This window comes from Erinaceus europaeus, chromosome 9 (genome assembly GCF_950295315.1).
Source record: "Erinaceus europaeus chromosome 9, mEriEur2.1, whole genome shotgun sequence".
Taxonomy (NCBI): Eukaryota; Metazoa; Chordata; class Mammalia; order Eulipotyphla; family Erinaceidae; genus Erinaceus; species Erinaceus europaeus.
Genome location: NC_080170.1, coordinates 54,751,080 through 54,778,880, shown reverse-complemented (window position 1 = coordinate 54,778,880; position 27,801 = coordinate 54,751,080). Strand labels below are relative to the sequence as shown.

The 27,801-nt window shown below is 41.1% G+C and overlaps 2 protein-coding genes across 11 annotated transcripts in view; one reads left to right on the top strand and one right to left on the bottom strand.

The window, feature by feature from the left end:
* Positions 1 to 44: 44 nt before the first annotated feature.
* Positions 45 to 23,853, bottom strand: MPC2 (mitochondrial pyruvate carrier 2). Its single transcript, XM_007531800.3, has 5 exons — positions 23,548 to 23,853; positions 11,670 to 11,710; positions 10,080 to 10,164; positions 8,495 to 8,606; positions 45 to 257 (listed from the first exon to the last, which is right to left on the bottom strand). The coding sequence occupies exons 1-5, from the start codon at positions 23,654 to 23,656 to the stop codon at positions 221 to 223; spliced, it is 384 nt and encodes a 127-aa protein (XP_007531862.1). The 5' UTR covers positions 23,657 to 23,853; the 3' UTR covers positions 45 to 220.
* A 124-nt stretch (positions 23,854 to 23,977) lies between these two features.
* Positions 23,978 to 27,801, top strand: part of DCAF6 (DDB1 and CUL4 associated factor 6) — a 125,442-nt gene continuing 121,618 nt past the window's right edge. For 2 of the 10 annotated variants that reach the window (XM_060197986.1, XM_060197985.1), the window contains exon 1: positions 23,984 to 24,221. In XM_060197986.1, coding sequence (XP_060053969.1) covers positions 24,110 to 24,221 — 112 coding nt within the window. In that variant the 5' untranslated portion in view covers positions 23,984 to 24,109. The other 8 variants (XM_060197990.1, XM_060197988.1, XM_007531799.3 and 5 more) reach the window with 6 other exon arrangements.

Genomic DNA, 27,801 nt, shown 5'->3' with positions numbered 1-27,801 from the left:
CCTGGACCACTACAGATAAATTTCTTAAGTCACACTTCAAGAGACACTGTTATTAAGTATGCTTTATTTTTCTTTTGTATCAAGTAGTAGTTACCAATTATAGTTTTGTTTATACCTCCCAAGTGCAAGCATCATTAACATCACCTTATCAATAACCAAGTAATGAATCAAATTAGGTCCCAGTGGTTATTGCCCACATCCAGGTGGGCCAGGAACTCTTTTATTTGTTTGCATTAGCTTTTAGTTCTTGGTTATACCTACAAAGAAAAAAGAAAGACATCTATGAATCATAATTGAAAAAAATTATGATGAGAGGAAATAGGAAGCACATTCCATCATTTCTTTCTCAGTGATCATGTTGCTATCTAGTTGCTATACAACATTCCCAGGGGGCTATAGGTAGAAACAAAGAAATATATAGAAAAGGGGAGTCAGGCTGTAGTGCAGAGGGTTAAGTGCACATGGCACAAAGTGCAAGGATCAGTGTGAGGATCCCGGTTTGAGCCCCCGGCTCCCCACCTGCAGGGGAGTTGCTTTACAAGTGGTGAAGCAGGTCTGCAGGTGTCTGTCTTTCTCTCCCCGTCTCCCCCTCTTGTCTTCATTTCTCTCTGTCCTATCCAACAACGACGACAACAATAATAACTACAACAATAAAACAACAAGGGCAACAAAAGGGAATAAATAAATAATAAAATATTAAAAAATGAAATATATAGAAGAAAAGTGAACCAACGAATTTATTTGTATCTGGTTTCCAACCACCAAAAAGTTTTTCTTTTAATTTTTTATAATCTTTATTTATTGTATAAAGACAGCCTGAAATTGAGAGGGAGGGTGGGGATATCTGCAGCACTGCTCTACCTCTTGTGAAGTTTTTTCCCCTCTACAGTTGGAAACTGGGGGCTTGAACTCTAGTACTTGCACACTGTAACATGTCCACTCAACCAGAAGCTCCACCACCCAGTCCCCCAACAAAAAGTTTACCTGATACACAATTTTCTGTCAAAAATTTTTTTAATGAATGAATGATGTGTATGACAAACATATGAATGTGTAAAATTTAACTACGGACATCTATAACTTTTTTTTTATATTAACTAGGCATCTTTCTTGAGAGCAAAATCAATTGGGAATGGGTGTATATTTATTCTATCTAACCACAAAATCAAATTTATCTATGTGATTCAGGCAGGTTACTGGGTTTAGCAGGTTGTGAACACTTCAGTTACAGAAACTAAAAGCTGTTTCTTCAAGTCTCACTACAAAGAATTAGCCGAGAAACCACAAAGTCCCTTCTACAATAATACGTGGCTTCATTTACTACTCCTTCCAGCTGAAGACAGAGTAGAAGACAAAATAAGCACAAGAAAAACTCTTCCAATTCACCACAGAAGAGATCCAAAAGGCCGAGAAACACATGAAAAAATGCTCCAAGTCTCTGATTGTCAGAGAAATGCAAATTAAGACAACAATAAGATATCACTTCACTCCTGTGAGAATGTCACACATCAGAAAAGGTAACAGCAGCAAATGCTGGAGAGGGTGTGGGGTCAAAGGAACCCTCCTACACTGCTGGTGGGAATGTCAATTGGTCCAACCTCTGTGGAGAACAGTCTGGAGAACTCTCAGAAGGCTAGAAATGGACCTACCCTATGACCCTGCAATTCCCCTCCTGGGGATATATCCTAAGGAAACCAACACATCGATCCAAAAAGATCAGTGTACACATATGTTCTTGGCAGCACAATTTGTAATAGCCAAAACCTGGAAGCAACCCAGGTGTCCAACAACAGATGAGTGGCTGAGCAAGTTGTGGTCTATATACACAATGGAATACTACTCAGCTGACTTAACCGTTTTCAGCCGATCTTGGATGGACCTTGAAAAAATCATGTTGAGTGAAATAAGTGAGAAACAGAAGGATGAATATGGGATGATCTCACTCTCAGGCCGAAGTTGAAAAACAAGATTAGAAAAGAAAACACAAGTCAAACCTGAAATGGAATTGGAGTATTACACCAAAGTAAAAGACTCTGGGGTGGATGGGTGGGTGGGGAGAATACAGGTCCATGGAAAATGATGAATGAAATAGTGGGAATTGTATTGTTAAATGGGAATCTGGGGAATGTTATGCATGTAAAAAAAAAAAAAGAAGTAGAAACACAAAGCAGAAATTGACTGAATTTGGAGTATGGCACCAAAGTAAGAAAGCAGAAGTACACTAGAGTTTGCAGTGAGTACCTCCCTAACACTTCCTCTCCACTATTCCAAGCTTTGGGTCCATGATTGCTCAACAATTTGTTTGGCTTTGTATGTTAACTCTCTTTTCAGTCACCAGGTTCCAGGTGTCATCAGGATGCCGGCCAGGCTTCCCTGGATTGAAGACCCCACCAATGTGTCCTAGAGCTCAGCTTCCCCAGAGACCCACCCTACTAGGGAAAGAGAGAGGCAGACTGGGAGTATGTACCGACCAGTCAAAGCCCATGTTCAGTGGGGAAGCAATTACAGAAGCCAGACCTTCTACCTTCTGCAACCCACAATGACCCTGGGTCCATGCTCCAAGAGGGATAGAGAATGGGAAAGCTACTGGGGAGGGGATGGGATATGGAGATTGGGCGGTGGGAATTGTGTGAAGTTGTACCCCTCCTACCCTATGGTTTTGTTAAAAAAATAATAAAAATAAAAATAAATTAAAAAATATATATATGGGCTGAAAACTTCCAGCAAATGAAAGACGTAAATGTAAAGTTTTCAGAAGTTCAGGGAGAGCCTTGCTGGAGCAGAAGCACATGGTAGGCAAAAGTATAAATCCAGATATGGAGACCCTGCCCCTCAGAGAGATGGCTTAGCCTGTCAGAGGATCAGCTGTCACCCCAGAGGCCCCAGATTCAATCCCTAGCCCCACCTTATATGTCCCAACTGATTGGAGCTCTGGTCTCTCTCTCTCATACAAAAGTAAAAACTGAATTTTAAAAATTTGGGGCCAAGTGGTGGCATACCTGGTTGAGCATACATGTTACTATGCTAAAAAAAAAAAAAAAAAGAAAAACTCTTCCAGGCAGCTTATCACATCACATAGGCTCCTCAGAAGGTTCTGGATTCAAATATTTGACATTTTTCTAAATGGCGCAGGATGCCAACATCACCCTTCTAAGTAATTCTCCTTATCTTTATTGTAACTGAAAGGAGCCCAAGATCTTTTTGTCAAACTGATATTAGAACTGAATATTCCACACATGGCAGACAAGCTGTATTAGTGCTACTAGCATGAGTTCACAGGAGGTTAAAATAACATGGTGGGGCAGAGGAGATGGCATAACAGTTATATAAAAGACTTTCATGTCTGAGGCTCTGAAGTCCCAGGTTCAATCCTCTACACCACTGTAAACCAGAGCAGTGGAGGGCTCTTGTAAAAAAAAAAAATTACACTGTATGAGAAAAATACTCTGTATATAAATCAAGGTCTATGTTGATATAAGTAACCCCTAAAATTATTGTCTGCTAACTATAGAGAGGGTGAATTACTTATTTATCCACTTGATATAAGCTAGATATTTATGAAAGGATTAAATAATAAAGTTATTAGTAGAGGAAAAGCGTAAAGATGAATAAAATTAAAATGTACTATACTCTGAATAATAGATCACTTTCTACTATTGTAGAATTGATGATTTTTATTTATTAATGAATGAGAACCAAATGATTTTTATTTATTGGGGGGGTCAAAGGAACCCTCCTGCACTGCTGGTGGGAATGTAAATTGGTCCAACCCCTGTGGAGAGCAGTCTGGAGAACTCTCAGAAGGCTAGAAATGGACCTACCCTATGACCCTGCAATTCCCCTCCTGGGGATATATCCTAAGGAAACCAACACATCGATCCAAAAAGATCTGTGTACACATATGTTCTTGGCAGCACAATTTGTAATAGCCAAAACCTGGAAGCAACCCAGGTGTCCAACAACAGGTGAGTGGCTGAGCAAGTTATGGTCTATATACACAATGGAATACTACTCAGCTGTAAAAATTGGTGACTTCACCGTTTTCAGCCGATCTTGGATGGACCTTGAAAAAATCATGTTGAGTGAAATAAGTCAGAAACAGAAGGATGACTATGGGATGATCTCACTCTCAGGCCGAAGTTGAAAAACAAGATTAGAAAAGAAAACACAAGTCAAACCTGAAATGGAATTGGAGTATTACACCAAAGTAAAAGACTCTGGGGTGGGTGGGTGGGTGGGGAGAATACAGGTCCATGAAAGATGATGAATGACATAGTGGGGGTTGTATTGTTAAATGGGAATCTGGGGAATGTTATGCATGTACAAACTATTGTATTTACTGTTGAATGTAAAACATTAATTCCCCAATAAAGAAATAAATTATTAAAAAAAAATTTTAAAAGTGGGGGGAAGTAGCCTCCAGGAGCAGTGGGTTTGTGGTGCAAGCACCAAGTCCCAGCAATAACCCTGGAGGCAATAAATAAATAAATGGAAAAAAAAGGAAAAAATCCACCTAGAATAATGTAGTTGTGCAGGCACAAAGCCCCAACAAACCCAGAGGTGTGTGGGGGAGAGGGCGGGGGGATAGAGAAGAGAGCTCATTTGGAGGCTGCCTACAAGCCAGAAAGACAGTCCCCCGGTGCCCACCCAATAACTGAGCTGGAAAAGCAAGCAAGCAAGCTCTCACTAGAAACCAAATCAATCAACACCTTGGCCTTGGACTTCGTAGCCTTCAGAACTATGAGAAACGCCTGCTTCGTACATCCCTGAATGTGGCAGTGTCCTAGCATGAACCACACACACATACATGGTACAGAGGCCCCAGCCAGCCTTTACCAGTTGTTTGCACCAGGCACAGCTTGGGTGGGAGAGGATGCAAAAAAAAAAAAAAAAGATTTTTATTTATTAATGAATGAGAACCAAAGCACTATTCTGGAACATGTGGTTCTGGGGGTCAAACCTGGGACCTTATGCTTAGAAGTCCAGCACTTTAGTCACTGCAGCTACCTCTCAGGCCACTAGGTTGCCTTCTGAAAGGTAGGCAAATTATAGGTCACTATTTTCTGTTACTTTAATAAGATCATTTTTTAGATATAAAGGTATTACTTATGACACTGATTTATAATTTAATAAGGTTCTATATACTTAAACCCAGACTTTTCATTTAAGATGAGCTCTTTGAGGTGTCAAATGAAAATGTTAACTATTGAGGACAAAGAGTTTAAAATTTCAGGTGTCCGTGGAACACTACACAATAAAACCAGAGGCTTCACACTAAATCTGATTACCAACATTTGAGAAGAATACATCTAAGTCCCAATTTATTACATAATAAAAGCAAGTGATAAAAGGCTAATGAAAAATATTACTTAAACATTATAAACTTTATTCATAGAGATTATATGATAATATACATTTAAAACCTAGATAACATTTTGTTTAATCTTTTTAAACACCTAGAATTTTCTAGAAATGTTAAATTTCTGCTTAAGGCATACTCATATCTTAGCATTATATGTATATCTTTTAAAAAGAGAAAAACACCACACATAGATAGATCTCTAATATGTGGCAAAGAAGCTAAAACCATATAATGGGAAACAGATGATACTGGGAAAACTGGACAGCCAGATGTAGAAAAATGAAGCTACAGATGAAAATTAACTCAAAATGGATTAAGAGACGTCAGTATTGAATCTTAAACTATATAATATACATAGAAAAAAACATAGGTCAAATCCCTCAAGACCTTAATGTTAGATACTACTTGGAGACTCAATACCACCAGCTAGGGAAACGAAAGAAAATTAAGCAAATTAAAAAGCTCTTACCCATTAAAAAAAAGAAGAGGGATCAAGTGGTGGCACCTAGGTGAGTACATACTTTACAGTGCACAAGGAACCAGGTTCAAGCCCTTAGTTCCCACAAGTAGTGGGGAAGCTTCATGAGAGGTGAAGCAGTGCTGTAGGTCTTTCTCTATGTCTCTTCCCCTGTCCCCATCACCCTTCCCTCTCAACTTGTCACTATCCAAAATAAATAAATTAAATATATGAAGAATAAAAAGAAGAAAAGAAGGAAAGAAAAATGTCCACAAGGATAAAAAAGAAACCCAGCAATTTTGACAAGATATTTGCATATTACACATTGGACAAGAAACTGATATAAAAAATACATTAAGAATCATACAGTTGGGAGTGCAGCAGGTTAAGTGTGGGTGGCGCAAAGCGCAAAGACCAGAGTAAGGATCCCAGTTGGAGCCCCCGGCTACCCACCTGCAGGGGAGTCGCTTCACAGGAGGTGAAGCAGGTCTGTAGGTGTCTTTCTTTCCTCCTCTCTGTCTTTCCCTCCGTTCTCCATTTCTCTCCAACAATGACATCAACAACAACAATAACAATGACAACAACAACAATGACAATAACAACAACAATAATAACTACAACAATAAAACAACAAGGGCAACAAAAGGGAATAAATAAATAAATACAAAAAAAAAATCATACAGCTGAGGGGCCAGGTGGTGTCCCATTTGGTTAAGTGCTCACATTATAGTACATAAGGACCAGGGTTCAAGCCCCTGGTCCCCACCTACAGGGGGAAAGCTTCACGAGTGGTAAAGCAGGGCTGCAGGTGTTTCTCTATCTCCCTATTCCCTCTCAATTTCTGTCTCTATCCAATAATAAATAAAAATATTTTTTAAAAAAGAATAATACAGCTGAAAAGCAAAAAAGTAACCCAGTAAAAAAGGTTTGAATAGTGGTCAGGGAGGGGGCGCAGTGCTGAAGCTTTGGACTCTCAAGAATGAGGTCCCTGTTGGTATGCTTCTGGATTCTGCTTCTGAGACCTTCTGTTTTATTCATCACATTGGGTTCGCTTTGTGTTGCTTGCAATGTGTTCTGTTTGCATGTCCACTGTTGGCTGGGCACCTCCCTGCCTCCGGGATATTGGTTTGGTCCTGGCTCCCCCTGCCTCCCGGACATTTGGTTTAGTCCTCGAGGGTTCACGCTTTTTTTCCTTCTCCCCGCCCCCTATCATACATATGTATTTCCGTTGTTCCTGATTCTTCTGCCTCAGGAGGGAGTTAGGAGAGATACAGGACAGAATTGGATAGTGATTAGATTGTTGGACTGCATCCCCGCTCGTGAATAAAGACTGAACTGCGTTCTCAGCTCAGCCATGAGTCCCTGGTCTTCTCTGTCTCCCGCCTGCGAAGCCAGTCCAGCAGGTCCCGAGTTCAACCCCTGGCAGCACATGTGCTAGAGTGATGTCTGGTTCTCTATCTTCTTCTATCTTTCTCATAAATAAATAAAATCTTCAAAAAAAATATGAATAGACAGTTATCCAAAAAAAAAAAAAAAGGCATCAGGATGGCCCATATATATATAAAAACATATATATATGTTCCACCTCACTTATCATTAGAGAAATGCAAATTAACACCACAATGAGATACTACTTTATACTTGTGAGAATAGCCTACATCAACAAAACAGGAAATAGCAAGTATTGGTGAGGATATGAAGAAAAGGAACCCTGGTACAATGAAGGAATCTATAACAGTGCAGGTGCTAAAGAAAATAGTATGGGGAGTTCTTAAATAAAAATGAAAACACCATATGAACCAACAACACCACTGAGTATGTATATACAAAGGTCATGAAAACACTAATTTAAAAAGGACAGATGTACTCTTGTGATCATAGATGCACTATTTACAATTGCCAAAATATGAAATTAACCTAAATGCTCTTTGACATATGGTTACACTTATATATGGTATATAGATAACTAAAGCAAAGGAACTGGCAAAAGACATAGTAACCAACTCATCTTAGACATTGTGGTTATCAGAGAGAAAGGTGTGAGGAGCACAGGAACTTTGGCGGTGGGGACAGTGAGTTGTACATACAAATGTGTGAATGTGAAACTATACATCTGAATTATCATAATTTTTTAAAAAGATTTTATTTATTTATGAGAAAAATGGGAGAAGAGAGAGAACTAGACATCACTCTGGCACATGTGCTGCTGGGGATTGAACTCGGGACCTCATGCTTGAGAGTCCAAAGCTTTATCACTATGCCACCTTCTGGACCACTGAATTGTCATAATTTTTTAAAGTAATGTTAAAGCAAAAATTCACCTGAGTGGCTTGTAAAGCAGATTATTTCCCACTTTTTCATATATTTATATATATATTTATTTAATTTCCCTTTTTGTTGCCCTTGTTGTTTTTCATTGTTGTTATAGTTATCGTTGTTATTATTGACATTGTTGGATAGAACAGAGAGAAATGGATAGAGGAGGGGAAGACGGGGGAGGGGGAGAAAAAGAGACATCTGCAGACCTGCTTCACCACCTATGAAGTGACTTCCCTGCAGGTGGGGAGCCGGGGGCTCGAACCCGGATCCTTATGCCAGTCCTTGTGCTTTGCGCCACATGCGCTTAACCCACTGCGCTACTGCCTGACTCTATTTCCCACTTTTTCTAAGCTTACCTCCAAATACGAAAGAGCTGAGAGGCTCCGGCTGCCCCAACAAAGAAGTTAACAGCAAAGAGACTCCAATTTTTTGGAATAATTACAAGTGAGTATCTTGACCAAATTAGTCCTATGGAAACAAAATACCATTTTCAAAAAAGCGTAAGTACTGCTGCAATATCTCCTGTGAACATTATATAATAAATCAAGTTAATTAATAAGTAAAACTATAGGGGGCAAAGAAAAAAAGAAATGCTATCTTCTGAGAATTTAGTAAAGTCCTATAGATAATTCCATATTCCACAAAATATCAGTTCTTACACATCAAGTGTAAATCTTTCTAGGGCAAATAAATAGTAAATTTTTCCCTCCTTACTGATAACACTTATACTCACAGGGGTCTGGGAGGTGGTGCACACATGACTATGAGCAAGGACCCGAGTTATAGCATCTCCTCCCCACATGCAGGGGGAAGCAGGTCTGCAGGTGTCTACCTTCCTCTCTCCCCTCTATCTCTCCCACCTCTCTCAATTTTTTCTCTGTTCTATCAAACAGAAAAGGGGAAAAAAAGTAAATGAAGAAAAAAAAAAGGAAGAAAGGAGGAAAGAAAGGCAAAAAGGTCACCAGAAGCAGTGGATTTGTGATAGTAATACCTTAATGGTAAAAATAAATAAATATAAATAGATAAATAAATAAATAAATATGTTCACTGTAAACCCCACCAAAAGTTTGATACTTTCCCCATATTTGGGAGCTACTCTCTTCCCTGATACAGCTTTCTAGTCTTTTTTCCAACTATGACACCATCTCCCCAGACAATAACCTGGGTCTACCTGCATATTAGATATCAGGCTCAGGCAAAAACTAGTAAAATCATGGGCAATCTGGAATATACTTAAAACAGACCTACTACCTATTTCCAAAACGGAGACCCCAATCTTCATCTGCAATATTTTTGCCTTTAGGTTCATGATTAGTCAACAGTTTGTTTGGCTTTATATGTTAATTCTTTTTTTCAGCCACCAGGTTCCAGATGTTAGCATGATGCCACTCTGACTTCTTTGGGCAGAGGACCCCACCAATGTGTCCTAGAGCCCCGCTTCCCCAGAACCCCGCCCCACTAGGGAAAGAGAGAGACAAGTTGGGGGTATGGATTGACCTGCCAACGCCCATGTTCAGCAGGGAAGCAATTATAGAAGTCAGACCTTCCACCTTCTATACCCCACAATGATCCTGGGTCCATACTCCCAGAGGGATAAAGAATGGGGAAGCTATCAGGGGAGGGGATGGGATATAAAGCTTTGGAGGTGGGCATTGTGTGGAAATGTACCCCTCTTATCTTACAGTCCTGCCAATATTTCCATTTTATAAATAAAATAGAAAAAGATAACTGTGTTCACAGCAAAACTTTAAAATAAAAATTTGTGCAGATATATACTTATAAAAAACATCCTTCCACTACTAATAAGTTCTAGACACTACACTGCTAGTTTCTGTATAAGTATGTATTTCAAATTTGGAGCCATTCAATAAACTGATAATAGCATAAAATGAAAGTGCTGATGGTCCTATACGGATAAGGGTTTTTTTTCACTTAGTTTACCTGTAGCCATCAAAACAGCAGACTGAGCTGTGCTGAGTTTTTCTGCAGGTCTTGCCATGTCAGCCAATCCAGCACCTACCAACCCCTGGAAATACAGATTAAAAGAAAGAAAAAAAGGGCTGTGTGTAAGGAGTATTGGCTCTTAACTTTAAATGAAACACAAAACTTTTAGATATTCTCAAGTGATAGTCACTATAATTTTAGAATCCATGCACTAAGAAAAGGTTTATGAGGACAAAACAATACAAATGAATTCAAGATTTATTTCTTAAGTATTTATTTATTCCCTTTTGTTGTCCTTGTTTTATTGTTGTAGTTATTATAGTTGTTGTTATTGATGTTATTTCCTGTCATTGTTGGATAGGACAGAGAGAAATGGAGAGAGGAGGGGAAGACAGAGAGGGGAGAGAAAGACAGACACCTGCAGACCTGCTTCACCGCTTGTGAAGAGACTCCCCTGCAGGTGGGGAGCCGGGGGCTTGAACCGGGATTCTTACACCAGTCCTTGTGCTTTGCACCACCTGCGCTTAACCTGCTGCACTACTGCCCAACTCCTTTAAAAAAAAAAAAAAAAGAGCACTGTTAAAGTCTGGCTTATGGTGGTTCAGGGGATTGAACCTCGAACTTTGGAGCCTTGTGGAGGCATGACAGACTCTTTGCATAATAAGCATCATGCTATCCCCCTGCCTTCAAGAATAACTTTTAATTAATGCCTATTTTGTTAGCTACATCAAGCAGTTTTATCTGACCTAAGCAATAATACAACATATTCTTTACAGATATTGGGAGCCATAGGTATGAAAAATATCTAAAGCTATTTGAAATAATTTGTACAGATGCTTCCCTTTAGTGTGTTTTTTTTTTTGTGTGTGTGTGAATATTAATCTTTTTTTTAAAGTGGAAGTATCAGAAAAGCTGTTAGAGTTATAGTTTTTTTAAAATCAGAAGTCCTAGACTCCATCACTTACCAAATAATAATAGATAGCCCTAGGATAAGTTCTTATACGTAGTCATAATATATTTTTTAAAATATTTATTTATTTATTTCCTTTTGTTGCCCTTGTTTTATTGTAGTTATTACTGTTGTTGTTATTGATGTCGTTGTTTGATAGGACAGAGAGAAATGGAGAGAGGAGGGGAAGACAGAGAGGGAGAGAGAAAGATAGACACCTGCAGACCTGCTTCACTGTCTGTGAAGTGACTCCCCTGCAGGTGGGGAGCTGAGGGCTTGAACCGGGATCCTTATGCCGTTCCTTGTGCTTTGCACCACATGAGCTTAACCTGCTGTGCTACCGCCTAACTCCCAGTCATAATATTTTAGAATGAAATTTTATTTCTTAGAGTTCAGTGTTGTGACCTTTTAAATAATGAACATATTCCCAAAAAGCTTATTTATGTTCAGAAAAACTTAAGTAGATAATGTGAATCAAGCAGAAAACATACATCTAAGAATACTTGCACCAAATCACTTAAAGCCATACTAGAATATCTGAAACTAGATCTTTCACATGCTACTTCATCAGTACATTAATACACTCCTCTTAAAGAACACTTCTTTTTCAGTAGCTTTTGCAAAAGTGCAAGACTTACCCATTTCATAATGGGAGCCCAGAAAAAAACTGTTCTGGGACCTGAAAGACAACAATAGCAAAGAAGAAAAACTTAGGAATAAATCAATAATTTAAAACATATTTTTAATTAAATTTTTAAAATATTTATTTATTCTCTTTTGTTGCCCTTGTTGTTTTATTGTTGTAGTCTTCGTTGTTGGGTAGGACAGAGAGAAATGGAGAGAGGAGGGGAAGACAGAGAGGGGAAGAGAAAGACAGACACCTGCAAACCTGCTTCACCGCTTGTGAAGAGACTCCTCTGCAGGTGAGGAGCTGGGCCTCGAACCAGTATCCTTATGCCGGTCCTTGAGCTTTGCGCCATGTGCGCTTAACCTGCTGCGCTACCGCTCAATTCCCAGTTTTAAACATATCTTAATAGCTGTCACCCCACTAAAAAAAAAAAAAATCCATCAGCCTTTCTATAAACATTTGACTATACTTTCTGCATACTTTGTCTTTAACATTTAGAAAGTCACAGTATTATTCTTTCTTTTTTAAAAAATATTTATTCCATTTGCTGCCCTTGTTGTTTTATTGTTGTTGTCATTGTTGGATAGGACAGAGAGAAATGGACAGAGGAGAGGAAGACAGAGACGGGGAGAGAAAGACACCTGCAGACCTGCTTCACCACCTGTGAAGCAACTCCCCTGCAGGTGGGGAGCAGGGGGCTCGTACTGGGATCCTTACGCCGGTCCTTGCACTTCGTACCACAGGCACTTAACCCGTTGCACTACTGCCCAACTCCCAATATTATTCTTTCATACTATTTGCTTTGATCATGCCAATTATTTGTATTTGTGTAACCAGTTAAAAATTAGCTAAAATATAGTGGAAATGGCTTAGGAAACCACTCCCAATATTCTGTCTTGAACACAGAGATTTATGTTAGTTCATAGATAATCTTCAAGTTGGGAAAGTTATAAATTATGGAATTTTAGTGATACAGACTTCAGTAGTATTTATACTTTCACCAACTATATTAATATGCATTATAAATGAAATTTTATATTACTAAAAATATCTTGTAAAAATTCCAGTATTCTAGTAGTAAACTAATGAACATTTCAAAACTGTAGTTTCTCGGGCAACCTAAAATTTGAGAAGCACGATGTTTCAAAGCTGCAGGAAAACGCACAGGTCAACTAATCTAAATGCTTCAACGCAGTTAAAAGAGTTAGCACAGTTGAACATAGTGTACTTTAGCTGAAGTACAAAATTATGTATATTTAGTTTCTGGGTTACGTATCCTTTACCCCATCCCCTAAAATTCATACTGTTCTGATGATACCTTGAACTCTATGGACAGCTATGGAAACAATTTCATTTACTTAATAAGATCATGTGAGGGGTGTGGGGAAATGTGTAGTGACTTGCATGCACCAAGTATGGGTATGAAAATACTCCTAAAATCTGGCAATTCTGTAAAACAGTGTTGTCACTGATTGAGAGACAGAGAGAGAGAGAGGAGAGTAGGTGGAAATTTCAAAAGAAATTCTTAGATAAGGAACTAAAGAAATATAAAAGTTGAAGGCACTGAGTTTCAGAAAATATATTTTGAATCTTAAGCCAGGTCTCTGGTTCTGCCACATACGCTTAACCCACTGTTCTACGGCCAGACTCCCAAGGTCTCTGGTTCTGAACTGGCTATTGGTGCTCAGGAGATATTTAGTGATGGATTTGTAGTTGTCATAGGTGGTGAGGCTGCTAGTGACCAGGCATGCTGTTAAACACCCCAGGATGCACAGGGCAGCCTTCCTCCTTCACAGATAATCACACACACACACACACAGGTATGCACAAAAAATATCACCAGTGCAAGGTGGGAAAACTCTGGCTTATGTGAACTGGCAAGTCAGTTCCATGCTGCTTTCTGTTTCTAAATTTTATTTATGCTGTCCCCTTCCAATATGCTGCTTTGCCTTTATCTGACTAACTCCCAACAGCTCTCAAAAACACATTTTGGGTTTCACCTTCTGGAGGAAGCCTTCTCTAACTCTTACTCTAGGTTAGGTTAAATGCTCTTCCTCTTAACTCCCCAAAGCAGGATGTATACTCTCTCACACTCAACAATTAAAATACTATATTTATGCATGTCGCTTTTTAAAACAGTAAATTTTGTATACAGAAATGAATTGAATTAATCATGTCCAAGTGAGGTTCTTAGTAAAGTTTGTGATACATGTCTGCCATTGCATCATACTCATGGCTAGAAATTGCTGTAATTCTTCTTCAGGACATGGAGTTTCCTTTACATCAAGGTTGTAATGGAGTTTCACTCATTACAGTTATGCTATCCCTATACCTGGCTCCAAAAGTTCTTCTCATGCATCTGATACCATAAGACACTGAGGTCTTATAACTTTGACTTTCAAAAGGGTTATTTTATTTAGTTGAGTTTCCCAGATTCCTATCATCACAACTTGATTTTTTTTTTTTTTTGTCATATGCAAAAATCTCTGGGTCATCCGTAGTATCTATTACTAAGTTTACTTTTCCTCCTGTCATGAAGTTTGGCAGAAGCACCCAAGGGTAAGTCAACATGCTGTTTAGTCTCTGGCTTTGAACTCAACAGACTTTTTACCTTCTGTTTCAAAACTAATCTTCTTCTCCTTTCACCTCCAAATTATTTCCTGAGAAATGCCTCTAGCTCTTGGTTTCTGTACCAGCTTAAATTATTGTTCCCTCAGAATTAATGAATACTCAAGCTTTCAGTAATTTTGTCTGATAACTAATTGATCCAACTGCCCCAAGCAAGGCGATAGTTGAAAAATATTAACTCACATGGCAGAAGAAAAAATCTCAGACATGAAACTGTGGTTGCTATATAATCTGAACCAAAAGAAGTATAAATATTTAGTTAGTGAATAATTAATCTTAAATTATAACACATGCACTAAGTTAGATTAAAAGTTAAGCAATAAATTAAAAAAAACCAAAAGCAAATGTGTATCATAAGACATTGTAAATTTCTGATTTTACTAAACTATAAGATGATGCTGAAAAGTGACCAAATAACCAGAAATATGGAATTACAAAAAAGCATTTTATTAAGAACTCACTGTTAAGAAAAAAATAAAAAAGGCTAGCAATACCCATGATTATACAATGGGTCAACAAAAATATTAAAGAAAACATATTTCACCCTTCTATGTTACCTTAATCTTCCTTTTTTTCTTTCCCTCTTCCTTTCCTCTTTCTTTCTTTCTTTCTCTCTCTCTCTCTCTTTTTTTTCCCTTGCCTCCAGGGTTATTCCTGGAGTTCAGTGCCTGCACTACAAATCCCCTGCTCTTGGAGCCCATTTTTTGTTGCCCTTGTTGTTCTTATTGCTGTTGTTGGATAAGACACAGAGAAATCAAGAGAAGAGGGGAAGACAGAGAGGGGAGAGAAAGACAGACACCTGCAGACCTGTTTGACCACTTGTGAATGACTGCCCTGCAGGTGGGGAGCGGGGGCTCGAACCCGGATGCTTAAAACAGTCCTTGTCCTTTGCACCATGTGCGCTTAACCCACTGTGGTACTGCCCAGCTCCCTAGTCATTTTCTTTCTTTCTTTTTTTCAATATTTATTTATTTTCCCTTTTGTTGCCCTTGTTGTTTTTCATTGTTTTTGTAGTTATTATTGTTACTGATGTCATTGTTGGATAGGACAGAGAGAAATGGAGAGAGGAGGGGAAGACAGAAGGGGAGAGAAAAATAGACACCTGCAGACCTGCTTTACCACTTGTGAAGCAACTCTCCTACAGGTGGGGAGCTGGGTGCTCGAACCGGGATACTTCATCTGGTCCTTGCACCTTGCACAGTATGCACTTAACCCGCTGTGCTACTGCCATATGCGCTTAACCCATTGCGCTACTGCCCGACTCCCCCTAGTCATTTTCTATCTTAAGAATAAGTAAAATAAACTTGGATATATGATTTTAGTTGCAGAGACTGTTTTCTGAATATAAGTCAATCAATAGTGTAAATGGAAACATTCCAAATAATTTCAAAGCTTCTAAGACAAAACACAGCATTTGGAAGTAAGTATCTCTTTTTTGGCCTCTAGAGTTATTGTTGGGGCTCAGTGCCTGAACTATGAATTCACTGCTCTTCGAGGCCATTTTTTTTCCCTTTTGTTGCTGCTGTTGTTATTATTATTGTCGTTATTGCTGTCGTTGTTGCTGGATAGGAGAGAAATCCAGAGAGAAGGGGAAGACAGAAGAGAGAGAGAAAGATAGACACATGCAGACCTACTTCACAGCTTGTGAAGCGACTCCTCTGCAGGTGGGGAGCCAGGGGCTCGAACCAGGATCCTTATGCAGGTCCTTGCACCTTGCACCATATGCACTTAACCTGCTGTGCTACCGCCCAGCCCCAGTAGACATCTCTTAAACAGTGATAACACAATGTCATGGCATTTCTTTCAAGAACTGTGGGAAAGTAAGCTTACACTCTGTATAATGGCACAGTTATTCTCACAGGAAAGCAGTTAAAAAATGAGATAATTATAATGCCTGAGGTGACTATAACTTTGTTATAGTAAATAGAATAACAGTCAACACTCACTATGATGAATGAAAAAAAACTTGATAGAGTGAAAACTCTGAACTGCTTTAAATACATTCAATAAGAATCACCTCACGGATTGGTAAGATAGTTCACTTGGGAGGGTGCCTGCTTTGCCATGAATGTAGCCCAGGTTCAGCCTGGCTCCCACCATACTGGAAGGGGCTTTGGTGTTATGGTATTTTTTCCTGTCTCACTGTTAATCTGTCTCTCTTTTAACCTTAAAACATCAGTCCAGTGCAGTGAAGCCCCTAAAGTGACAAAAACAAACAAATGTGCCTTAAAAATCACTTCAAGAAATTTAATTTTGAGTCCAAGATGGGTGAAATGTATCCTTATGTACTCTAAATGTATATTCTTTTTTTTTTTTTTTTTGGTAATTTTTCTTTATTTATCTTCCCTTTTGTTGCCCTTGTTGTCTTTTTATTGTTGTTGTAGTTGATGTCGTCGTTGTTGGATAGGACAGAGAGAAATGGAGAGAGGAGGGGAAGACAGAGAGGAGAGAAAGACAGACACCTGCAGACCTGCTTCACCGCCTGTGAAGCGACTCCCCTGCAGGTGGGGAGCTGGGGGCTCGAACCGGGATCCTCATTCCGGTCCTTGTGCTTTGCGCCACCTGCGCTTAATCCACTGCGCTACAGCCCGACTCCCTCTAAATGTATATTCTTTTAGGTGGGGAATGTCTGGCCTTGCAAAAGCAACTGCAGGCAGAATTCAAAACTTTAATAAATCTAAGAGCTTTATCATAGTAGCATTAAGTGCTAATTTTTTAGTTGATAATTTTGCATGACGCACACATGATGTTATAAATATTCCAATGGCCCTTGGCAGAAAAAAGGTTTCCCAACTCCTGCTTTTGGCAAAGAAGTAAGTTGAGTTCTAGTAACCTACTTGCAATGAACTTCATAAATAGTGGAGCAGTGCTGCAAGTGTCTCTTATCTCTGTCTCTGTCATTTCTAACATATATATGAAAAATGACTGCCAGGAATGGTATAGTTCTTTTGCAGGCACTGAGCCCCAGAGATAACCTAGGTGGAAAAGGAGAAAGGAAAAGAAAGGGATAGAGAGGGTAGGGAGAGGGTCCATTTTTAGAAACTGAGGGTCAGCAAGATAGCTCACCTGGATTGTGCAACTGCTTTGTCATGTTGTAAATATATTCAGTAAAAATCATCTTGGGAGTCAGGCGGTAGCGCAGCGGGTTAAGTGCACATGGTGCAGAGCGCAAGGACCTGCGTAAGGATCCTGGTTCCAGTCCCTGGCTCCCCACCTGCAGGGGAGTCGCTTCACAAGTGGTGAAGCAGGTCTGCAGGTGTCTCTCTTTCTCTCCCCCTCTCTGTCTTCCCCTCCTCTCACCATTTCTCTCTGTCCTATGCAACAACGACATCAATAATAACTACAACAAAAAGACAACAAGGGCAACAAAAGGGAATAAGTAAATAAATCTTTTTTAAAAATACAATTTAAAAAAATCACCTCAAGGACTGGCCATGATACCTCATTTGGAGAGTGCCTGCTTTGCTGAAAGTGCAACTGAGGTTTGAGTCTGGCCACCACCACTGATCTGAGTCCTCTCTTAATGACAACATAGCATTCTTTAACAAGTTTCATACTCTTATAACCAATATTTATATTCTTATATAGCCTGGAAATGATACATTTTTCTTCTCTGGCACATATGAAAGATCAAATTAGTTGAAGCATAGTCTTAATTTCTGAAAATTAGTTTCAAATCAAATTAGCAGACAAAAATTTTGTTAAGTATCAAATTAACAACTGCAGCAAGGTCTATATTTCTTTAATGATCTCTTCTGAGAATACAAATCTCTATGGGAGGGATTTATTTTTAAATTAATTTATCGGATAGAAACAGAGAAATCAAGAAGGAAGGGAGAGAGAGATACCTGTAGCATTGTTTCACTACTCTTGAAACTTTCTCCCTGCCGTGGGGGTTGGAGGCTTGAACCTAGATACTCGTGCACTATAACATGTGTGTTCTACAAGGTGTGCCACTACCTGGCCCCAATTTATCTTTTTCCCCCAGTGCACTGCTCAGCTCTGGCTTATGGTGATGCCGGGGATTGAACCTGGGACCTCTGGTGACTCAGGCATGAAAGGCTTTTTGTATATCCACTTTGTTTTCTCCCCAGCCCTGTGGAAGGGATTTTTATTCCATTTGCTTCTCTACTACAAGTGCCACAACAGTGTCTGGTGTACAAATAGTATTGCTATATGGAAAACTGGGAAATGTTATGCATGTACAAACTTTTGTATTTACTGTTGAACGTAAAACATTAATTCCCCAATAAAGAAATTAAATATATATATATATATATATATATATATATATATATATATATATATATATATATATACACACACACACACACACACAATGGAAAATTTAAAAGGATTAAGGACTAAGTTAGTAGTTAGCTTTAATAAAAGTTCTATTTTTGGTCTGGGGCCCATATTCAGCTTAGGAGCCTATGTGACCTCTGCATCCCTGTAGATCTGAGCTCACATTCTATGGTCATGAGTAGGAACATTCCAAGCTGCCCCAATATCAGGACCCATCTTCCTCAGGTGTAGCATAGAGTATGTTGTCCAGCCTCCCTTCAGAGGATGGAACATTCTCTACCATTGTTGATCCAAGTTGAGGGCAAGGTCCTATGAGGGCCCCACAAAGGGGTCTATTTTGTTGTTCCTGATAGAGATGACTGGTAACAATGGAGAGAGGGATTTTTTTGAGGTCTAGGCCCATCATGTCTGTTCAGTAAACTCAGGATTCTCCGAATAGGGCCCCAGCTGATGGGGTGGCCTAATAATGACTAAAGAGTCATCATTAAAATATGCCAGTCTCTTGCCTTTATTCAGCTTTTGTGGTCCTTGCTTTTGCAAAGGTTAGCTTTGGACTGAGTGAGAGAACTGTAATAGGAAGTAGATGAGGAGGTTATCTAAGTCTAATTAGATACTATTTCATTAGGAACTTTATACTGACTCACTGCAGACTATTGTGTACTTTTGCTTTCAGGTGTATGATGGGGTTTACAGTCAACAATATTTATACTTCTTCCCCATATTAGGGAGCTACTCTCTTCCCTGATCCAGCTTTCTGTTCCTTTTCCAGCCATGACATCATCTCCCCAGACAATAAGTTGGATCCACCTGCATATCAGATTTCAGGCTCAGGGAAAAAACAACAACAACAAAAAAACACCTAGTATAGCCACAGGCCCTTTAGAATATAACTAAAATATGCCTACTAGCTATCCACAAAATGGAGTACCCCACAAACTCTTCATCTGCACTATTCCAGCCTTTAGATTCATAATTGATCAACAATTTATTTGACCTTGTATGTTAATTCTCTTTTTAGCCACCAGGTTCCAGATGCTAGCAGGATGCTACCAGACTTCCCTGGACAGACAATCCCACCAATGTGTCCTGGAGCTCCGCTTCCCCAGAACCCCAGCCCACTAGGGAAAGAGAGAGATAGGCTGAGAGTATGGATTGACCTGTCAATGGCCATGTTCATTGGGGAAGCAATTACAGAAGCCAGTCCTTCTGCCTTCTGCATCCTATGATGACCTTGGGTCCATACTCCCAGAGGGTTAAAGAATAGGAAAGCTATCAGGGGATGGGATGGGATACAGAATTCTGGTGGTGGCAACTGTGTGGAGTTGTACCCCTCTTATCCTATGGCTTTGTCAATGTTTCCTTTTTATAAATAAATAAATAAAAGAATATATTTTTTTAAAAGTTCTATTTTTGGGAGTCGGGTGGTAGCACAGCGGGTTAAGCGCGGGTGGCACAAAGCACAAGAACAGGCATAAGGATCCCGGTTTGAGCTCCTGGCTCCCCACCTGCAGGTGAGTCGCTTCACAGGCGGTGAAGCAGGTCTGCAGGTGTCTATCTTTCTCTCCCCCTCTCTGTCTTTCCTCCTCTTTCCATTTCTCTCTGTCCTATCCAATAACAACAACAATAACAACTACAACAACAATAAAAAACAACAAGGGCAACAAAAGGGAATAAATAAATAAATATTTTTTTAAAAAGTTCTATTTTTTTCTTCCTATAGTCCCATATTTCATTTTGTGCACCTCTTGGGAAGAGTACTCCATTGGAAGTTCATAACAGAAAGAATTGCCACTCCTCTACTACTTCTTTTTCCAGCTAAGCTAACCTTGTAAGTAAACACTGGGCAGCATGACTCCAAGGTTATTTCTCTTTCAAGCACTTACAGTGAAACTGTGGAGTCACATACTTTTATAGTGGGGATAACAGGGTGTAATGTGAGAGGATGGGGTACAAGTGACATTTCTAATGACAATTAGATTTGCTAGACACACACTTGACTAGAATTCTTATCTGCAGCGGTAGATTATGTTGTACCAGAAACAGCACCAAAGTACGTCAATGATAAATTTCTAACATAATATGCATTACTAGAGTATAATAATATAAACTCTAGTATATATTTAAAGACATTTATATAAAGACTAATGAAATATTGGACTATAGGAAGAAAAAAATAGAACTTTTATTAAAGCTAACTACTAACTTAGTCCTTAATCCTTTTAAATCTTCCATTGTATATTTTCCTATAGTTAATGGCAGTGGCACACCTGATTAAGTGCACATATCATCATGCATAAAGACCTAGCTAGGTCCAAGCCCCTACTCCCCACCACTTCACAAATGGTAAAGGAGGTCTGCTGGTGCTTTATCTTTCTCTTTCTTTCTTTCTTTCTTTCTTTCTTTCTTTCTTTCTTTCTATCTCCCCCTCCCTTCTCAATTTCTCTCTGTCTTATCAAGTAAAATAGAAAGAAACAAAAAAAAGGGAAAAATGGTGGTGGGCTTGGTGTGCTGGTACTGAGCCCTGGCAATAACCCTGGTGGCAAAAAAAGAAAGGAAGAAGTGTTCTTCCTACTTATTTAGACAGACTTGTCATAAATTAAATTTCAAAAGTTTATAATCAGCAATGCATCACAATCAATTGTTAATATTCTAGCCTAGCATATCACTGCTAAAATTTCTAGCATGGGAATCATGCCTAATGTTTTAATGGCTCAATAATATAATATTATGCAAAATGACTTGCAAAACCTTGAGTGTTCACTCTGGAGAATTCTTGATACAATAATCATTATTTTCTCAGATTTTATTCATTTTATTCACTTAATACCCAAGCATTAAATTATATTGTTTCTGCTTCTCCATTACACTACTGGTATGCCTGCAAGCCTTTTAATTACAAATAATTTGTAATGATAGGTAATGTCATTCTGCCTATTAGTTAAAAGCTTAGATAAGAGAGAACTATCATTGCTGAGCATCTAAATGCAAGTATTATGCCACATGCTAGGCAGACATATATTTTTAATTTAACTTATTTATTTTTATAGAGACAAAAAAGCTAACAGGGAAGGGGGGATAGAGAGACAGAGAGACACTTGGAGCACTGCCTCACCACTCCTGAAGCTTCTTCCCTACAGGTGGGGAGCAGGAGATTGGGACCCTGTGCATGGTAATGTGTATGCTCTACCAGGTACACCACCATCCAGCCCTTAATTGTCACAACAATCATTTAATGGTGATAATTATTGTCCAATTTTTATAAATTAAGAAACTACAACCTGGCGAGCTTAAGGTCGAGATCAAACAGCCAAAACTAAAGCTAAATATTATCTGGTTTCAAATCCATGCTCTTTCCTGAAAAACAGTTAGGAATAATTGAACTAATCTGAGAATATCTTGAAATCATGTACAGTCTATACATGAAAGGCTTGAAAGGGACCCTTCATTCTGAAAGTTGAAAAGTATCATAAGCAATAATTACAGGTAGTTAAAGTCAAGGCCTTAAGATAAAATACTTTGCAATTCCACAGTAGTTTAAATGTTCCCCCATCTACCTTGCCTTGATCCTACAGATCAAACATTTTAAGAGGGTCAGAGGTGATTTCACAGGATTCAGTTGACTCTAAATTCCTGATGATTACAGAAGCATTGCCCAACCCACCTCCCTAATGAAAGTCTTTGCCATAAAATACAATGTAAATGCCAAGAGCTGAGTGTTGAAAGAATGAAAAGGAACAAACTAAGACCTCTCAATTAACATCCCTCTAGAGATCAATTCTGTAATGAGCACAATATTGCAGTTGAATTAAGTATATACTTAAGAATAACCCCACTGGAGTTGGTGTACTGCACCAAAGTAAAAGACTCTGGAGTTGGGGGGAGGGTTCAGGTCCTGGAACATGATGGCAGAGGAGGTCCTAGAGGGGGTTGAACTGTTATGTGGAAAACTGAGATATGTTACACATGTACAAACTACTGTATTTTATCCTTGACTGTAAACCATTAATCCCCCAATAAGGGAAAAAAAAATAACCCCCTTGCCAAATTGCATATTTAGTAGGCTCAAGCCCCAGAGAATTGTCTCACAGGCATGTGAAAGACTAGTCAACCTCCCCAGTGATACCCACTGCAGACACAGATTTACCCACAAAGATTCTTTTGAGGCTGCACTTTAATCCTTCAGTTTATCATTTTTTTCAGCTTGAAAGAGATCTCAGAATAAATCTTGGTTCCCCGCTCATTTTATAGAAGAGAGAACAGAACTCGAGACTAACACTGACCGTGCATGTATGAAGGTTCAAGCAAGACTGCTACTTTAAATTCTCACTGCAACTGCATTTTACAGTAGGTACAGGCTACTGCCAAGGTCACACCTAGAGCTAGTAGCAGAGCAGAGCTGACTCCAGATGTGTCCTTACCAAAGGTGTAGAGGAGAGCTTGTTTGAGAATCTGCTAGGTATGAACAGACTCAAAGAAATGCACTGGATCTGAGAGGAGGAGTGGACCTGACCTCAGGTCATGTATGCCTGCGGGTGTAAGCTGGGGCTGCAGAAAGTGTAACTTCACCTTCCTCGGACCACAGGACACCTGTCCAGCCCTGCTCCGCGATACTAGGGCTTTGGGAATAAAGATCTGAGGTCTGTGCGGGGAGGGGGAAAAGCGGAGTAACCAAGGTCGCAGACAAGAGACGCGGGTGAATGGGACACTGGAGGAGGGAGGAGAGCAGGAAGGAGGGAGGGAAGGGGAGATGTATATAGTCAAGAGAGCCTGGGTGGTCAGGGGTCTGGGATGGTCAGATGTTCCGAGGAGTTAGGGACCCAGGCGACAGATGGAGGTCTTTCTTTTTAGGGGATGTCAAGGGCCTCAGGGACTGTCAGAAGCAGGTCGTCAAGGGTCCGGAGTGATCAGGGGTCGGGGCCGGCAGGCCGGTGGTCTATTTCTGGGGTATGCCTCACCTGCCGGGTGGTTGTAGAGCGGTCTCAGTTTTTCTGGCAGCATTAGTTCCACTCGGTCGAGGAGCCGGTGATATGTGGCCCGCAGGCCTCGGGCGCCGGCAGCCGCCATAGCGCCGACTAGACTGCGGGATCCTTGACCAACCGAGTACAAGGGCACGTATCCGCAGCCAGAGTCACTCTGGTCGCAGCCCTTCCCGCGCGCACTGCCCCGCAGCCCGAGCAGGGAGCCCGGGAACAGGACCAGACAAGACAGGGACGCGCGGCCCCACCCCGGGCCCGCCTCCTGCCCTAGGGCAGCCGCTTTGGGGGCGGAGTCATGGCAACAGGTGCTTCACCCTGACCTCTTGCTAGGTGACAGTGCGTCTGCGCACATGGAGATACACACGGTGATTGGCTTGCAATGCGGCGTGGGCGGGATCCGGCGAGGACCTCCAACTCCTCCTTCTGGCCGGAGAGGACATATTGGAGAAGGGAAAGTGAAGCTGCCCTTCTGCCACCCTCTTAGTTTCGAGTAAGGGAGGCTCGTGCCCCCACTAAAGATGAAGTCGTACAGTTGTCTTGGATGAGAATCGTGAGCGAGATACTTCGAGTCTCTCCTGCCGTTCTTCGGGCTGCTCTTGTATCTGTACACACCGAAGGGTCCGGCTGGATGGGTCTGAGTCTCCGTTTCTTGGGTGAGGGCAGCCGAAGCGTGCGGGCTTCAGTCTCTGCCGTCCGTACTCTCGCGAGAGAGGCAGTGGGCGTGGAGGGGCGGAGGCGTTGCCGCCTTCGTGGGTCGCTGGCCTGTAGCGGGTCCCGGCGCTGGGACTGGAGGATGTGGCGAGCGCTCGCTCGTGAGCGGCCGGCCGGCTGGAGCCCCGACGCCGCCGTCTGACACTCGGCCCGGCACGCGAATGGTGCGGGCGCCGCCCGGGTGCTGAGCGCTCCCCGCTCGCCATGTCGCGGGGGCGCCCCTACCCTCACCTGCTGTGGGACGTGAGGAGACGGGCCCTGGGGCTGGAGGACCCCGCCCGGCTGCGGAGCCGCTACCTGGGTGAGCTGCGGGAGGACGAGGGGGTCAGCCGGGAGCCCTGTGGGGAAGGGAGCCGTCTGGGGGAGGCCACATCTTGGGGCAAGAGGGGACGTCCGGCTGGTCACCGGAGGAGAGAAGACAGCTGACCCCGGGCGCGTAGGGGTCTCGGGAGGGTGTGCAGAGACGGTTTGGGTCGGACGGCCGACGGTCGACACGCGCTGCCCGCGGGCGAACCGTGCCCCTCCGACCGCACCCTGGCGGTTCCGGGGCGACTTGGGACTCGGAGGGGTGTAGGGTGGACGCGAGGGTCCTGGGACAGCTCCGCCCGCCGCCAACTTCGGGGACACTGGAGGCGCCCCGTCTCCCGGCTGGAGGGCTCGGTCTCGGGGGAGTCGGCGCAAACTGCCGGGCGGCGCGGACCCCCGCCCCCAAACCCCGGAGAACCCGGGCTCCCCGCACCCCGCCCCCTCTAACTCCCAACTTGGCGGCGGGGGCCCAGCACTCGCCCCACTCCTGGCGGACCCGGACCCCGACCCCGACCCCGACCCCGACCCGACCGCCAGTGCGGGTCCGGCGCTGGCCGGGCCCCCGCGATCCGGCCCGACCGGCTCCCTTGCGGGGACTGCGGGGTGTAGGGTGTCAGGCTGCTCCGCTTCCCAGTTTAGCTCTAAAAACAGCTGGGCCGCTGGGACCCGTCCACGGGCTTAGCCGAGCGGGCTGCCCGGGCAGCTGGGTCTGCTCTCTGCTGCCTCCTTTTCCTTTTTTATCAGCAGATAAGCACATAGGTAACACTTCTTTTTTTTGCCGGACAACAGTCTGTTGACATCTGTCTTTAAATAAACACGTTTCATGGTAGGAACAGTTGAGGTTTGGAGAGATGATTTGAGAACCGTTATCAAGCACTCAAGTAACACGAACATATATTCTCCTGGTGAAAAACTTCAGAAGGAATAAACATCTCTCGCCCCTCCCGGTCCAGTTCCACTCACTTTTAGCTGCAGTTTCCTGAATGTGCCTCCAGACCTTTGTGGCCGACTTTGCTGACAGGGTCTGAGGTGCTGTCCTGTGAGTGAGGGGGTGGCATATTGGAAACTGCAACTTGCTTTTCCTACGTGACATCCAGCTCTTGCCATGACAGTAAAATACATCCGCTCAGTTTCTGAACCTTTGCATTGCTCTTAGCGGTATGATAATGTGCCAGCAGCGACCCAACCTTTCCTCTTCCAGTAGAAAGAAAGCTCTTAGTAACAACCATCCTTGTACGGTTTTGTGCGTTTGTTCTGGGATAAGTACTCACAGCGATGGGTAATCATTTTCAAATTAAAATACCTGTGGAAACTACTTTTCTAGCCATTAACTTGAAAAGATGTGCGCTGTAGGTTTTCTAAAAGAAAACTTAATTTTAACTTTATAAAACAAGCCTTAACGCCGTTCTTCATTAATGAAATTACAATTTGACTCTGTCAATTAAATGGACAATTAAAGGTCTTATGTATAGATTTTTACTATTATTATTTTTAACTAGAGCACTGCTCAACTGACTTATAGTGGTGTAGATTGAACCTAGAGCATCAGGCTTGAAAGTCTTTTTGCATAACCATTATGCTTTCTCCCCACCCCTTATGTATAGATTTATATGTTTTCTTCTGTATCTAAAATAGGATCAAGTAAAATATGATAAAATTGTAATTTTCTTTTTCATTTCCTTCTCAAACACTGTAGTGGAAGTGAAGTTTGTGCCTTGTTTGGAGGGAAATTAAAGATTAAGAAACCACTGACTTGAATAGAAGTTAAACTATGCATTTTCATATCCACATACATACAGGGAGTTTCTTGTTTTAAGTAATATTTTAAGTTTGCTAATATATATCTTATAGTGAGCATACTCTTTTAACAACTTTCTTTAAAAACACAATTTATTGAGTATTTGAAAACAACTTTTTTCTTGCTCTAGACTTTTACAACTGTTTATCCAGACTGTCTATACTACAGTAATTTAGCATTCCAGAAGCCACATAGTTCACATTAGTAGTGTCTTGATAAGATTTTTTAAAATGGTATTTTGAAGTATTCTTTTTATTTATTTATTTTTTAGGACAGAGAAATGGAGAGAGGTGGGGAAGACAGAGAGGGGGAGAGAAAGATAGACACCTGCAGACCTGCTTCACCGCCTTTGAAGCGACTCCCCTGCCAGTGGAGAGCTGGGGGTTTGAACCAGGATCCTTACGCGGGTCCTTGCGCTCTGCACTGCTGTGCTACCGTCCGACTCCCATTTTGAAGTAGTAAGAAAAAAAATTTTAAGTCTAAGGCTTTTAGGAAGTAAATAAAATTTCTTTTTGAGACCTCGATATTTTAATTTGTTTTATAGTTTTTTTCTTCCATTATTTGTATTCTTTTTTTAATTTTAAATTTTTTATTATATTTATTTTCCCTTTTGTTGCCCTTGTTTTTTTTTATTGTTGTTGTAGTTATTATTGTTACTGTTTATGTCGGTGTTGTTGGATAGGACAGAGAGAAATGGAGAGAGGAGGGGAAGACAGAGAGGGAGAGAAAGACACCTGCAGACCTGCTTCACTTACAAAGCAATCCACTTGCAGATGGGGAGCCAAACAAACTGCACATCTTATTTCAGGTTAATGGCTAGGAAAGTAGTCTCTACAACCCACTTGCAGATGGGGGGCTCAAACCGGGATCCTTGCACTTTGTACTATGTGTGCTTAACCTGGTGCCTGGCCTCCTGCTGCATGTCTTCTTCTTTTCTTTTTTTTTTTTTTTTCAGATTTTATTAATTTAATTTTTTTTTGAGAGAGAGATGTAGAGACACACACAGAGAAACACTAGAGCACTGCTCAGCTCTGGCTTATGGTGCTGCAGGGGATTGAACCTGGGATTTAGGAGCCTCAGGCATGAGAGTCTGTTTGCATAACCATTATGCTGTCTCCCCGCCCCCCCCTTTTTTTAGGTTTTAAACTTTATTTGCATATTTAAAAATTATGCATTCCAATAATTAAAATCATTGAACAAAAAAACGGCACTGTGATGTAACTGCATTTTATAGCCTGCAGGCCACCTTAGATGCTGCATGTCTTTTCAATTGAAGTATTTTATATTTGGAAAGTGATTTTTATTTAAATTTTGTTAACTGCTTCTTTCAGTTCCTCAGAAAATTATAATTCATAAAGCATTCTTCATATTGTGGTGTGTATACACATAAAAGAATGTTCTATAAGCAATGTTTACCA

What these genes read in the sequence shown, in the direction of transcription:
- MPC2 (XM_007531800.3), bottom strand. Translation starts at nt 23,656, where the DNA reads ATGGCGGCTGCCGGCGCCCGAGGCCTGCGGGCCACATATCACCGGCTC. An exon ending in GCTCTACAACCACCCGGCAG is followed by an intron (nt 11,711 to 23,547) that starts GTGAGGCATACC and finishes GTTGTCTTTCAG; the next exon opens with GTCCCAGAACAGTTTTTTTC. An exon ending in GGGCTCCCATTATGAAATGG is followed by an intron (nt 10,165 to 11,669) that starts GTAAGTCTTGCA and finishes CTGTATTTCCAG; the next exon opens with GGGTTGGTAGGTGCTGGATT.